Here is a 15,711-nt window from a genome sequence, read left to right as displayed (position 1 = left end):
GCCTTTTGGCACCTGGAAAAAAATTAATATTTTTTCATTAATCTTTAACCAAGATTACCACCTACATCTGGGCTTTTTGTTATATGAAATAATCCCAACTGTTTATGTAGTTTCAGTGTTCTCTGACCTATAGGAAAGTCACCCTAAATTATTTGACCCCTAAAGGAGAGGAAGATGAATTTTTCCCAGCCCCTTCATGTCTCAATATCACAAATGCTCCACTTCCAGTTTATCTTTCAAAAAAATGGATTTGAATCCACAATACTGCCATGTTTGTTTCAATGTTTTTTCCTTCCCCACCCTTTCCCACTAGGAAACAACTTTAAGATTTAAGAAAGGCAGAGAGGGACAGATCTTTTGGAGAGGTTAATAATTGTATATTTTAATGTATCATTTTTTAGAATATAATTTCCACTGCATGTCTTCAATTTATCCATCCTAAGACATTATTTAAACATTAGGAGTATAAATGAAATGGAAGATTTAAGTAATTTTTCAAACAGTCTCAGGTTTTCTTGTGAGTTAGTTGTAGTCCCTAATGCAAGCCTTTAGGGTTGTAGCATCTATCCATAATACCGTGAACACTGCCCCTGGTAGTTGTGGAAAAGAATAAACAAGTCAGCAAGGCTCATTTGATAAACATAAAGAACTAAGTAAAGAACACAGTAGTTTGGTAGTTGGTTCTTTTTTAGCCTTAGCATTTCTCCATAGACACCTAAATGTTTCTTCTCAGATTTGGTTGACTGTTCTTTCCTGTTTGACTGTAAAACTTCCCTATTTGGTGAATGCTACCAACACTTAGTTGAGATTACTTCTGGTACCATCACCTCCTCTGAATGTCTTGTCTTTATAGATAAAAGAGGTATATGTGAACAACATTTTAAAATAGTTCTAAAAAGCAAGCAAGACATCCAGTAAAACTGAGGTACTTAATAGCACCTTTTTATATACTTACAGGCCTTTGGCAATGCTGTTTGTCATCTGTTATCTTCAACTTTAAACTGTAGTCATAAAAAATCCTTATTAGAGGATCTGGTAGTCTGATAGCTAATTTGAATTAGACTTTTCTCAACTTTCATAGCAAAGATCACACTTATTCGGTTGTTCTGTATTTAAAATCCAAGTTAAAAATCTCTGTCAGTAATAATGTACCATGGCCCTGACATGAGTTGTTTAGCTATTTTACTTTAATTTCAAACATTTATTTTGCTATAAAATTTTAAATATATATCTATAGTCTACCTCCTGCTGTCTAGGGCCTATTTGACTCTCCAAACCCCTGCTTAAGGTCCAGAGGAATCCTCTGGAGGCTTGGCATGAAAATTGTATTAATTTCCTAGAGCTGCAGTAACAAATCACCACAAACTTGGTGGCATTACAGAAGTTTTTGTCTCACACCTCTGCAGTCCAGAAGTCTGAAATAATTTTCCTCTGAAGGTGTTCTTTGGATGGTGTTCCTTGAGTCTTTGCCTCTGCCTTCACATGATTTTCATGTCTCTGGGTCCAGATCACTCGCTCTCCTTTCTCTTGTACAGATAGAAGCCATTGGTTTTAGGGCCCACACTACAAGGATGGTTTCCTCTTCAGATCCTTGACTAATTATATACCAGAGACCCTATTTCCAAATAAAGTGACATTCTGAGGCACCAGATGGACATGAGTTGGGGAATAGGGGGGCTACTCAACCCACTACAGTTTTATTAAGATTGTTTCATGATTGTTTAAAAATAAAATACCAATTTCTGTTATCTAAAGCTTTTTGTGTATTTACATAAGGTACTTCTATAGCACTTTCCAATGTAAAGAAATCATTTTACAAGAAACTGCATTTTCTCTCTATTCCTTCACCTACTCCTCTCCCAAGAAGTGTTACAGTTAGAGTGAGCCTGCTACATTAGCCCACATTTAGCCAAAAGACATGAAACTGCACAGAACATAGCTCTCCTAGACATGTTTGTGCCCAGAACACAGAGAGCTTGTGCTTCTCATCTCCATACAGTAAGCAGACTCAGCAGAGTCTCTTGCTATGTTCATCCAAGCCTTTTTCAGTTCCAGCTTCTCTGCCTGTTACCTGGTGAGTAAGTCAGTCAAGCAGATTTCAAGGTCTGGGATCAGAGTGAAAGTAGAGGCCCTGTTACTCTCCATTCCAGCTTCACCAGTTACACAGTTGATAAGCAGCCTCCATTTACCTCAGTGCCATATGGTTTTACTCTGTCATCAGGAACTATAACAGTAAAATGAAAAGATGTTAATGTGCCTATTTTTAAAATAAAGAAAGTTTAGCTAAAATACTGTAAAGGAATTCTTCACCAAAGCCTTAAGTAAAGCCCAGCTACTTACTGCTGAGATCAAGAGTTATAACCCAGGTTGCCAACTCTGTATGGTTGTTTTCTGCTCACTTTGATAACCCTGTAATAGAATTCATATTGGAATTTGCCCAATTATAATATATAATGTGATATACATATGATATTTTTACCTATCATGGTAAGAATTGTTGTGTAAACTGTTTTAAACTTCTAAGTTACCCCTGTGCCCTGCAGTGTTCATGGAGAGGTGTAAATATATATGTCTTCATATAAACAATGCTATTACCTATTAAGAAAGACTAATAAATGATTAACCCTCCTGTAAATCCATAATGTTTCTAGAACTTTTTTTGAACAGTTTGCAGTATCTGCTCCAAGAACTATAAAAACTAATGTATTAGGAGTATATAAAGTCATTGCTGTGTCCAAATAATAATGCTTCACTTACTTTCTTTAGTGTTTATTAATTCGGGTTTGATCCCTGGGTTGGGAAGATACCTTGGAGAAGGGAGTGGCAACCCACTCCAATATCCTTACTTAAGACATCCCATGGACAGAGGAGTCTGTCAGGCTGCAGTCCATGAGGTCCCAAAGAGTCGGACAAGACTGAGCAACTAACACACACACACACATTAATTTGTAGTTATACTGTGATCTCTATAAGTTGCCAAAACACATGATTGATATTATATCTGAATTTTAAAAGAATGTCTCTAAAAAACCATGGATTGGTTTGTTTTATGCCATTTTATAGCATTATTGTTTTATGTGCTTCAGACAGGTATGTGGAATTTGCTTTTTAACTGCCTTCTTTCAGAGGTCTAGTTGTTCATCTTACTGGATTTTATTCACTTTTCTGGAATACATTGCTTTTGTGTTTTTAATCATTTGAATGACTGAGGTTCATTTTCTGGCGTGTTTTTCATCAAAGTTCTCAAAATAGGTTACTGGTGTACTCTCCCATTATAACTGAGATCACCTGATCTTGTTGAATTCTAGTTGAAAGTCATTTTTTTTTTCTTTAAATTTTCAGGTATTTGTATCTGCTGTTCTCCGGTGATGACCTTTTACCTTTAGACCACTGGGTATTTAATACAGAGGCTCACCCTCTGCCTGTGTTGCATTTAGCCAACACCACACTTTCAAGAAATCCTGCTGTTCGATGAATGAAGCTCCAGAAAGACCATTCTCACCTGTGTTTTGTTTACATGGACCACTACAGAAATTAGTCTGGAGAGGGGCCTTTTGAAAACCTGGACCTCTTAAGTCAACATGGCAGGGTGAAACATGACTATTCCCTGCAAGACTTTTCAACTTGTAGATATTTCAACTTTGAAATGATTCCATTTTATACCTGACCAAAACATATTCTGGTGTATGTTGGACAGAGACCTGATGTGCTTTGATTCTTAATGAGATGGTCACTTGAAAAATTATGCCTGTTGCTGTTGTTTCTAGAGTCCTGGAATCTGGAGGCTATACTTCTAAGAATAAGCCAAGAATGTGGAGCACCTTGCAGGAGTTGGAGATGGCCTTTGGAACCAATTACACATTTGTTTCCTCCGTGGAGCAGCTCTCAAGTCACAATATTTACACATTGTTTGTCCTCTTTTCCCCTCCATTTTTAATAATGGAATGGATTAAAATAAACAAGAGCAAAAGAACAATATAACTGCATAGGCCACAGGAAGACTCGAAAAAGAAACAGAATACCTATCCCTCTCTGAATTTTCAAGTTCCCATTAGATGCAGACTGGCAGCCATTTCAAATCACAATCTAGTCCGTTAAAATTTCTTGGTTAAATTTGATTTCTCTGGGGACATGATTCACAAAGAATACTCTTCAAGTCTTTGTCTCCATATGGAATCATTGAAACTACTATTTATCATCACCACTACTTATGAGCCTGGGTTTGGAATTCCGTGCATGTTGTTCAGTCTCGTGTTGGTAGCATGACAAAAAGTGGGGAAAATGCTGCAGTTTGTTGCCTTGAAACCTGTTCTAAGAGAAAGCCTTGGTTTTGTTGGTAGGAGATTATTTTTTCAAACCAGCAAATCTACCAAGTAAATTTCGTTCACTTTGACCTTAGTAGACTCCCTCAATTTTCAGCTCTTTGTGTGGCTTGGTAAAATTCACTGCACTGTTATGCAGCTCTGAATTTACCTTGATGAACCAGATTACTTTCACAATTTATTAAATCAAAAACAAAATGTAGTGAAACTTCCTTAACTGTTTTTGGGATAGGGGATCCTTTATTATCCCATCAGATGAGTGAGCTTTTCATAAACATTTTATGTAAAAAATAAATTCAACTTTTTTTCTCCAAGGATATTTATATAAATCCAAAGAATTAGAGTAGTTTCAAAATAATATTTAGTAATTAAAATGTGGTATAATTTAATTATATTATACTAAATTTGAAATAAATCTATGGGGCTTTCTCTTACCATCAATAGATTTTGCAATATTTCTTTATATATTTGTGGGGGAATAACTTAAATTTTATCAGGAACTAAAAGATAAATAAGGCTTATAAATTTTCTGCCCCTTAAATTTATGTCACAGTACAAGATGCTTTTTCTTCCTTACACTTAATGCAAACAGCTTCCATTGGCAGTAATAGTTGGGAGTAGTAGTATTAGTCTAATATTTACTATGAATTTGAAGATTTCAAAAAGCAATGTGTAGGAAGCCCACTTTAGAGTTCTGAAGGTTTATTGTCTTCTTTTGATAGTTTTTTTTAATTTTTTTATTAGCATGTGGTAGGTTTACATTGGAAAAAGATTTAGTAAATTAATATGATTAAATATTTTAAGGGTGTTCATCTTATACCACAAATAGTCAAACAGTTCACATAGTTCAGAAGATGATCCATAAATGATAACCCCCTCAAGATTTTCACTATACATAGAAAGTAAGGATGTAGAGCCAGTTGCATTATTTAAATCTTTAGGAAACTTAAATTTTAGTACATATTTTGAAATTGTAATATCTTGTACTAGTTGAGAAACTAAAAATTTTAAATGAAAAGGGTAGATGACTAACTTTAGAAGAGAAAGGGAAAGTGTTTGGTTCTCAAAAAACATTAGCTTTGCTCCTAAAAATAGCACAAGCCCACTTATGAGTCACTTAAAAAAAATGAATAACTTGACTTGGCAAAAGACCCAGAACAGCTTTGTAGATGGCAGTGAACACTTCCTCACTTCGTTTAGAAGAATGCAGAGTAAAGGAACCTTTTTGTTCCCCAGGAACTTCTCAAGGAGTGAGAAGACAAAACCCCCACACCAAGTGCTCTGTTTGTCTTTCTGGAGCTCAAGAGAAGACAGAGAGGTGTATGAGCATGGCTAGTTCTGGTACAAACAAAAACTCTTGAGAGGGACAAAGGAAGAGTCTTCATCATCTCCTTATCTTCCTTGTGATGGTGAGAAGACTAGAGCTTATGACATTGCTTCCTTTTTCTTTTTTTTCTTCTCTGAATACCAAAGGCAATTACATTTAAGTCAGCTACGAGTTGCCAGTTTCATGTTTTATTTTTGTTAAGGATTTAAAATTTTCTTTTCTCCAAGATCAATCCTTATCCTATTATTCCCATATTCTGCTAGTTTCTGAGAGTATTCTTTACTTTTTTCTGTCCTTTACAGTCCTTTGCATTTTGTAGACCTTATGACTCAGGTTAAACATTCGTTATATTTTTAAGACCTTCTGCAAAGAGCCTAGAAATGCTCCTTTCCAGGTGCCTCCTCAAAAGCAGACACATTACTTTGTGCCTTTGGCACAAATGTGCAGAGTAGATAGATCATTTGGTATACAAGAGAAAAAAATAGATGTTAAACACCCCTCTACCTTCTATATTTATTTTTTCTTTCTTTTAGAATTTCAGAATCACGTTTTTGGTTCAAACCAGTATTAAGTTGTTAAAACCAAGAGAATGTGGTCCCAACCAAAAAGAAGTCTCAGTGCAGAAAAATAGGTACCCAGTCACAGGATTCTTACTTTCTGGTGGGTTGCAGAGATGTGCTGTCTTATGTCTGATACCAACTATTCTTGTCTTTGAGTAAATGTTTATGTGTAAAAGCAAAACCTGGGTATTGAAGGAATATATTCCTGTTGTGGAATATTGACCCTGATTCTCTGTGATGTTCTCTAGGACAACCCAGGGCTTCAGTTGGTAGATTTTAACCAAGCAGTTGGAAATTTTGATCATTAACATCTCCTCTCCCATTCTCCATTGCCAAAGTCTTTGTCAGAACTTCAAATTTGTTGGTAAAATTTGTTGTGCTTGGCCTTGGAGTTTCTCCTTAGGCGTGGATTCCTTATGAATGAGTGAGTGAGTGAGTGAGTGAACAAGCACAGCATACCTAATGTGTGCCAAGCACTGTGCTCGGCACTTTCAAGTGTTAGAACACTTTGTGATTCCAGTGGCATTTTCTGTATAAGAGTTGTTCATACCATTTTAAGTGTTTTTCAGTATGATTCATGTTACAAAGTCCTTAATTTTATATTTCCTTTAAATTAAAGAAGAAAAGAAATGGTTTATAATATATTTTAAACTGTGTTACTATATACTACTAACAGCTATAATTGTAGTTAATAACTAAAGTCTCTTGAAAAATGTCAAAAGAAATACTTGATTTCTGATGCAACTTTGACTAAAATATCTACTTTAGAAATAAAAACATTCTTATTTTGCTATTATCACTTTAATTAGGTAATTAAAAGTTAATGTTTTATAGAAATGCTGGTTATTTTATATTCAAAAAATTTTGTCACATAATTAAATGGGTAAAATTTGCAGTTAGTTGTAAATTGTTTACACTCTGCTGTGGTTCCTAGTAATGGTCTCATGCTGTTAAATATAAAAGAAGAATATACTGAAATATTTCTAAGTTCCTAATAACAGTTCCTAGTAATGGTATTTTGAGTTCTTATTTTTCTTTAGGTTTCCTTACACTCAGATTGGCTAGCTCATATCTTAATCCACTCTTTATGTAGATATATACATAAATACAATGATACACAGAAAGATTTTTAGTATTGTCTCTGTTAATTAATGAACACTGTTGTTAACTAGTTTTGGCTGCACAGATTTTAAGCAGAATATTTGAGTAACCAAATATGATCTGGAGATATTTTAATGTACTTGGTTCCAGAACATTGATGAAGATGATTTTCTGTTCCTTCAGCTCATTCAGGTCATGTTGTCTGTGATCTGTGGATCAGCATGCTTTCCTCCAGAGAGCCAGATGGTGAATATTTCAGGCGTTGTGAGCCATACAGTCTCTATCTCTACTACTCAGTTCTGCTGTTGAGCCATCAAAGCAAGTATAGACAACATGTAAAGGAAGGGGTGTTGGTGGCTGTTTTCCAATAAAACTTTATTTTCTGGAACATGGAGGACTAGATTTGGCCCATGGATCATAGTTGTTACCCCTTGATCTCAATTTTAATTTGTGTAAGACCCTATAATCTTTGATATTCATATTTTATCTGTGTTTTGAATACATAATTCATTTTTAAAGCAAAAAAAAAGTCATGTATGTATGATCATATGTATTTGTGTAACCTAAAGCTATATATTTGTTGTCTTGAAAATAGCTATACTCCGGAGGCTGTTCAGGTTTCAGTATGGTACAACTATCTTGAAGGAGGCATTTTGTTTGTTTGTGGGATATGCTGTCAGCCCTTACCCTTTCTTGTCATTTAATGCCACAATTCCAGAGCCTCCATGTAAAAGGAAGGGTCTCTCTGGTATCAAAATTAGTACATTTGCTCCAGGTTCTGCCTGCTCATTGACCTTTGGACCAGGACTCTGGATGGCTGGAGCTGCAAAAATTCCTCCACTTAAATACTCTTAGGGCCCTATGACAAGAATGTGAAATTATATTTCTGACCTTTGTGCTACAGAAGTCAATCTCCTGAAAAAATTTTAAGCAACAGAAAATGGGTTATGTGGCTCAGTTGCCATGTGGCAACTACTCTTCCTTTTTAGACTGCAGAAAGGTACTGTTGCCCTTGTTGCCTCTGCAACAGCCTAAATCTGAGGAATGCAGAGAAAAAGATGTGTCCAGAAGAAGAGTTCCCTTCCTCTTCTTGCACTTGGTCAATCCTTTATCAAGTCAAAAGTATTTCATAATGTCAGTGTGCATTATATTTAAATTAAAGCATCCTCAGCCTTTTAACTGTTTAACAACTAATCCACTTTAACCTTTGAGCCCAGCAGAACTCATGAAATTACATGATACCACATTGCTAGTACATATGTACATTGCAGTGCACTGAGCTTCCTGAGGATAGCTTTTTTCACAAAGAAGTTTACCAAATATTTCACTAAGTTTAGAAATCCTAGAAGAGGGGAAGCCTGTACTCAGAATGACAGGGGGGACACACACCATAAATGAATTACCTTTCTAGGTCCAGCATACAATACAGAGGGCTTCGGCTCAGTGTGAATCAGTGTGAATGTAAGTGTGAGTACACAGACACATACACCCACATACATACATGTTAATATGCAGAAGATTTTAAATAATTAAAAATGTGTTGCAGCTATTTGAAAACTACAGACTTCTACTCAAATTATATACCAGAAAAATCCATGGAGATAAGCTCACCTCTTGGGAAAAGTTATTTTTTAAAAAATTTAGAAATTAGTTTTTGTTGGATAGGTTGAATAAAGCATCCTCAGTTTTAATACAGATTCAGAAGTTGAAATGCCATTTCTCAATCTTACTGGTCTCAAATTCACTGGTATAATTTTTCCCTAAACTAATAAGTGGGGCAAGTATAACCTCCTAAATCGGTACCCACCGGCCACTCCTGAACTGATTTCCAGTTATGTCCTCCATACATAATTTTTATAAATTAAAGGTAATATTGTATATTAAAGATTAAATAAAGATGTTCTTTAAGTGAAAAGTCTGTTTATCCTTTATTTGTACCCATTGATGACAGCACAGTTCGGTCTTCCTGTTTGTAGAACAACTTCGACTCTGAGTTGGGAGACTGGGAACATTCAGAGAGCATTTCTTTTGGTTCAGCTAATCTTAATATTCCTCAATGTTACAGAAAGATGAAGAGCTTGCCAGATGAAAGTTTCATGCCATCTAATTTTAAGAAAACAAACTATAGGCCTGTGTGACTGTTTTATCTAGTCTAGTCCAACCTCTGAGACCATCAAGCTCAAAAATTATATAATCACTGGATCTCTTTCTGTTATCTGATTCTTCTTAAGTGATTCTTGAGCAAAAACAGGCCTACAGGACTTGAGGAATAGAGTCAGCTATAATATAGATAATGGTTTAACCTATCAATACTGTAAAAGCACAGGATATTTAAAACTGTACCCCTGAATCATCAAATGGATAGTATAAAGCCAAAATAACAATCAGTTTACATCCCTGAAGTCATCTTCCTGCCACAGTGGATTTTAATGATCAAAATTTTAAACTAGGAAATTTGAACTATTAGATGTATTAAAGTTAATTGTGGACTTATCTTTTCGGAAGCTTGAGTGACTATTTTATAAAATCTGAGCCTCTGTCAGGTATCAGATTTTCACCATTATTTCACTGGCTTACGAAACACTATCAATGTGCAAACAGCATTCATGTTAAAGAGTATGGGTTCATAGAAACAGTACATTGGTGATTGCCAGAGTCTGAGGGGAGTGGAGATGTTGGTCAAATGGTACAAACTTCCATTTGTAAGATAAGTTGAAGGGATGTAATGTATAGCATGATGGCTATAGTTAACAACATGGAAACATACTTGAAAGTTACTAGAAGGTTTAACACCATCTCACACCAAAAAATGTATGTGAGGTGATGAATGTGTTATTGACTTGTAATCATTACACAGTGTATGCATATATCATACCATATACAGCTTCAATTCACAGCATGTTATGCCAGTTGTACCTCATTAAGGCTGTTAAAAAAAAAAAAAGGGTCCTGTTGGCTGACCTAACATGTCTTAAAAAATTTTTTGTAATTAAATATAGTTTGCCACTTTAGCCATATTTGTGTATAACCCAGTAGCGTTAATAATTACATTGACAGTGTTGTTCAACCATCACCAGTATCTATCTCCAAAACTTTTTCATCACTCCAAACAATCTCTGTAACCATTGAGCAATAATTTCCCATTCTCTCCTTCCCTCAAGAGAATTTCAGTTTCTTAACCCTAAGAAAATCTCAATTTTTTATCTGTAAAAGGAAGATAATACAGATTTTTTAGGAGTATTAAATATGAAAAATCCATGCATCCAGGCTGAAATAAGCTTGCAATGTTAGTTGCTATTTTTTAATTATGTTCATTAGCAACAGATTGGAGTAATAATTCCAAAAGGAGTAGAAAAAATTTAATAAAGAGGTTCAGGTCAGCAAAGAACCAAGAAAACTAGTTCTAAAACTTCCTTGTTTTATATGTAAGGAAATGAAACCAAAAGGGGGTAAAATTAAGGCATTGGATGATCCCCAAAGTGGTTTTTCAATTTCATCATGTATCATTTCATGAAGTGTTCCATGCAGTTTTGTTATTAATGACACACAAATATATTAATATATGTGAACCAATCAGTTTTAGAACTGTATGGTAGAACATTTTGTTAAAACACACAGAAGAAAAAAAAAAGTTAACAGCAGTTATCTTTTTGTGGCAAGGATATAAGAGAATTACTTTTTGCCATTTGCTTGTTTAACTTTTATTTATTTATTTTACTTTACAATATTGTATTGGTTTTGCCATACATTGACATGAATCCGCCACGGGTGTACATGTGTTCCCCATCCTGAACCCCCCTCCCACCTCCCTCCCCATCCCCTCCCTCTGGGTCATCCCAGTGCACCAGCCCCAAGCACCCTGTATCATGCATTGAACCTGGACTGGTGATTCGTTTCACATATGATGATATACATGTTTCAATGCCATTCTCCCAAATCATCCCACCCTCACCCTCCCCCACAGAGTCCAAAAGACTGTTCTATACATCTGTGTCTCTTTTGCTGTCCCGCATACAGGGTTATCATTACCATCTTTCTAAATTCCATATATATGCATTATTATACTGTATTGGTGTTTTTCTTTCTGGCTTATTTCACTCTGTAGTACTTCACTCTGGCTTACTTCACTCTGTACTTGGCTCCAGTTTCATCCACCTCATTAGAACTGATTCAAATGTATTCTATTTAATGGCTGAGTAATACTCCTTTGCGTATATGTACCACAGCTTTCTCATCCATTCGCCTGCTGATGGACATCTAGGTTGATTCCATGTCCTGGCTATTATAAACAGTTCTGTGATGAACACTGGGGTATACATGTCTCTTTCAATTCTGGTTTCCTTGGTGTGTATGCCCAGCAGTGGGATTGCTGAGTTGTATGGCAGTTCTAGTTTCAGTTTTTTTTTTTAAGGAATCTCCACACTGTTCTCCATAGTGTCTGTACTAGTTTGCATTCCCACCAACAATGTAAGAGGGTTCCCTTTTCTCCACACCCTCTCCAGCATTTATAGCTTGTAGACTTTTGGATCACAGCCATTCTGACTGGCGTGAAATTGTACCTCATAGTGGTTTTGATTTGCATTTCTCTGATAATGAGTGATGTTGAGCATCTTTTCATGTGTTTGTTGGCCATCTGTATGTCTTCTTTGGAGAAATGTCTATTTAGTTCTTTGGCCCATTTTTTGATTGGGTCATTTACTTTTCTGTAATTGAGCTGTAGGAGTTGCTTGTATATTTTTGAGATTAGTTGTTTGTCAGTTGCTTCATTTGCTATTATTTTCTCCCATTCTGAAGGCTGTCTTTTCACCTTGCTCATAGTTTCCTTTGTTGTGCAGAAGCTTTTAGGTTTAATTAGGCCCCATTTATTTTTGCTTTTTTTCCCAATATTCTGGGAGGTGGATCATAGAGGATCCTGCCGTGATGTATGTTGGAGAGTGTTTTGCCTATGTTCTCCTCTAGGAGTTTTATAGTTTCTGGTCTTACGTTTAGATCTTTAATCCATTTTGAGTTTATTTTTGTGTATGGTGTTAGAAAGTGTTCTAGTTTCATTCTTTTACAAGTGGTTAACCAGTTTTCCCAGGACCACTAGTTAAAGAGATTGTCTTTTCTCCATTGTGTATTCTTGCCTCCTTTGTCAAAGATAAGGTGTCCATATGTGCGTGGATTTATCTCTGGGCTTTCTGTTTTGTTCCATTGATCTATATTTCTGTCTTTGTGCCAGTACCATACTATACTGTCTTGATGACTGTGGCTTTGTAGTAGAGCCTGAAGTCAGGCAGGTTGATTCCTCCAGTTCCATTCTTCTTCCTCAAGATTGTTTTGGCTATTCAAGGTTTTTTGTATTTCCATACAAATTGTGAAATTATTTGTTCTAGCTCTGTGAAAAATACCGTTGGTAGCTTGATAGGAATTGCATTGAATCTATAGATTACTTTGTGTAGCATACTCATTTTCACTATATTGATTCTTCCAATCCATGAACACGGTATATTTCTCCATCTATTTGTGTCCTCTTTGATTTCTTTCACCAGTGTTTTATAGTTTTCTATATATAGGTCTTTTGTTTCTTTAGGTAGATATATTCCTAAGTATTTTCTTCTTTTCATTGCAATTGTGAATGGAATTGTTTCCTTAATTTCTCTATTTTCTCATTATTAGTGTATAGGAATGCAAGGGATTTCTGTGTGTTGATTTTATATCCTGCAACTTTGCTATATTCATTGATTAGCTCTAGTAATTTTCTGGTAGAGTCTTTAGGGTTTTCTATGTAGAGGATCATGTCATCTGCAAACAGTGAGAGTTTTACTTCTGCTTTTCCAATCTGGATTCCTTTTATTTTTCTGCTCTGATTGCTGTGGCAAAAACTTCCAAAATTATGTTGAATAGTAGTGGTGAGAGTGGGCACCCTTGTCTTGTTCCTGATTTTAGGGGAAATGCTTTCAATTTTTCACCATTGAGGGTAATGTTTGCTGTGGGTTTGTCATATATAGCTTTTATTATGTTGAGGTATGTTCCTTCTATTCCTGCTTTCTGGAGGATTTTTTTTTTTATCATAAATGGATGTTGAATTTTGTCAGAGGCTTTCTATGCATCTATTGAGATAATCATATGGCTTTTATTTTTCAATTTGTTAATGTGGTGTATTACATTGATTGATTTACAGATATTGAAGAATCCTTGCATCCCTTTGATAAAGCCCACTTGGTCATGATGTATGATCTTTTTATATGTTGTTGGGTTCTGTTTGCTAGAATTTTGTTAAGGATTTTTGCATCTATGTTCATCAGTGATATTGGCCTTTAGTTTTCTTTTTTTGTGGCATCTTTGTCAGGTTTTGGTATTAGGGTGATGGTAGCCTCATAGAATGAGTTTGGAAGTTTACCTTCCTCTGCAATTTTCTGGAAGAGTTTGAGTAGGATAGGTGTTAGCTCTTCTCTAAATTTTTGGTAGAATTCAGCTGTGAAGCCGTTGGTCCTGGGCTTTTGTTTGCTGGAAGATTTCTGATTACAGTTTCAATTTCTGTGCTTGTGATGTGTCTGTTAAGATTTTCTATTTCTTCCTGGTTCAGTTTTGGAAAGTTGTACTTTTCTAAGAATTTGTCCATTTCTTCCAAGTTGTCCATTTTATTGGCATATAGTTGCTGATAGTAGTCTCTTATGATCCTTTGTATTTCTGTGTTGTCTGTTGTGATCTCTCCATTTTCATTTCTAATTTTATTGATTTGATTTTTCTCCCTTTGTTTCTTGATGAGTCTGGCTAATGGTTTGTCAATTTTATTTATCGTCTCAAAGAACCAGCTTTTGGCTTTGTTGACTTTTGCTATGGCCTCTTTTGTTTCTTTTGCATTTATTTCTGCCCTAATTTTTAAGATTTCTTTCCTTCTACTAACCCTGGGGTTCTTCATTTCTTCCTTTTCTAGTTGCTTTAGGAGTATACTTAAGTTATTTATTTGACTTTTTTTCTTGTTTCTTGAGGTATGCCTGTATTGCTATGAACCTTCCCCTTAGCACTGCTTTTACAGTGTACCACAGGTTTTGGGTTGTTGTGTTTTCATTATCATTCGTTTCTATGCATATTTTGATTTATTTTTTGATTTCTTCTGTGATTTGTTGGTTATTCAGCAGTGTGTAACCTCCATATGTTGGAATTTTTTTAATAGTTTTTCTCCTGTAATTGAGATCTTATTGCATTGTGGTCAGAAAAGATGCTTGGAATGATTTCAGTTTTTTTTTTAATTTACCAAGGCTAGATTTATGGCCCAGGATGTGATCTATCCTGGAGAAGATTCCATGTGCGCCTGAGAAAAAGGTGAAATTTATTGTTTTGGGGTGAAATGTCCTATAGATATCAGTTAGGTCTAACTGGTCTATTGTATCATTTAAAGTTTGTGTTTCCTTGTTAATTTTCTGTTTAATTGATCTATCAATAGGTGTGAGTGAGGTATTAAAGTATCCCACTATTATTGTGTTATTGTTAATTTCCCCTTTCATACTTGTTAGCATTTGTCTGACATATTGCAGTGCTCCTATGTTGGGTGCATATATATTTATAATTGTTATATCTTCTTGGATTGATCCTTTGATCATTATGTAGTGTCCTTCTTTGTCTCTTTTCACAGCCTTTGTTTTAAAGTCTGTTTTATCTGATATGAGTATTGCTACTCCTGCTTTCTTTTGGCCTCTATTTGCATGGAATATCTTTTTCCAGCCCTTCACTTTCAGTCTGTATGTGTCCCTTGTTTTGAGGTAGGTCTCTTGTAGACAACATATATAGGGGTCTTGTTTTTGTATCCATTCAGCCAGGCTTTGTCTTTTGGTTGGGGCATTCAACCCATTTACATTTAAGGTAATTATTAATAAGTATGTGAAGCGTGAACTTCCTGATGTTCAAGCTGGTTTTAGAAAACGCAGAGGAACCAGAGATCAAAGTGCCAACATCCGCTGGATCATGGAAAAAGCAGGAGAGTTCCAGAAAAACATCTATTTCTGCTTTATTGACTATGCCAAAGCCTTTGACTGTATGGATCACAATAAACTGTGGAAAATTCTGAAAGAGATGGGAATACCAGACCACCTGATCTGCCTCTTGAGAAATTTGTATGCAGGTCAGGAAGCAACAGTTAGAACTGGACATGGAACAACAGACTGGTTCCAAATAGGAAAAGGAGTACATCAAGGCTGTATATTGTCACTCTGCTTATTTAACTTCTATGCAGAGTACATCATGAGAAACACTGGACTGGAAGAAACACAAGCTGGAATCAAGATTGCCGGGAGAAATATCAATCACCTCAGATATGCAGATGACACCCCCCGTACGGCAGAAAGTGAAGAGGAACTAAAGAGCCTCTTGATGAAAGTGAAAGTGGAGAGTGAAAAAGTTGGCTTAAAGCTCAACATTC

General features: G+C 35.6%; 1 protein-coding gene across 7 annotated transcripts in view; it reads left to right on the top strand.

The window, feature by feature from the left end:
• Positions 1-9,225, top strand: part of MAN1A2 (mannosidase alpha class 1A member 2) — a 149,065-nt gene extending 139,840 nt beyond the window's left edge. Inside the window, exons 13-15 of one of the 7 annotated variants that reach the window (XR_006551710.1) lie at positions 3,768-5,731; positions 6,183-6,309; positions 7,494-9,225. Coding sequence is in view for 3 of the 7 variants with exons in the window: in XM_044944495.1 (XP_044800430.1) it covers positions 3,768-3,981 (214 nt within the window). In the remaining 4 variants the exon portion in view is untranslated. Of the gene's footprint in view, positions 1-3,342 lie in introns of all 7 variants that reach the window. The other 6 variants (XR_006551711.1, XR_006551708.1, XR_006551709.1 and 3 more) reach the window with 6 other exon arrangements.
• The last annotated feature ends 6,486 nt before the right edge of the window (positions 9,226-15,711 follow it).

The sequence above is a fragment of the Bubalus bubalis genome, chromosome 6 (genome assembly GCF_019923935.1).
Source record: "Bubalus bubalis isolate 160015118507 breed Murrah chromosome 6, NDDB_SH_1, whole genome shotgun sequence".
Classification (NCBI taxonomy): domain Eukaryota; kingdom Metazoa; phylum Chordata; class Mammalia; order Artiodactyla; family Bovidae; genus Bubalus; species Bubalus bubalis.
The sequence above is the reverse complement of the archived record's forward strand: the minus strand, read 5'-3'. Positions and strand labels throughout refer to the sequence as shown.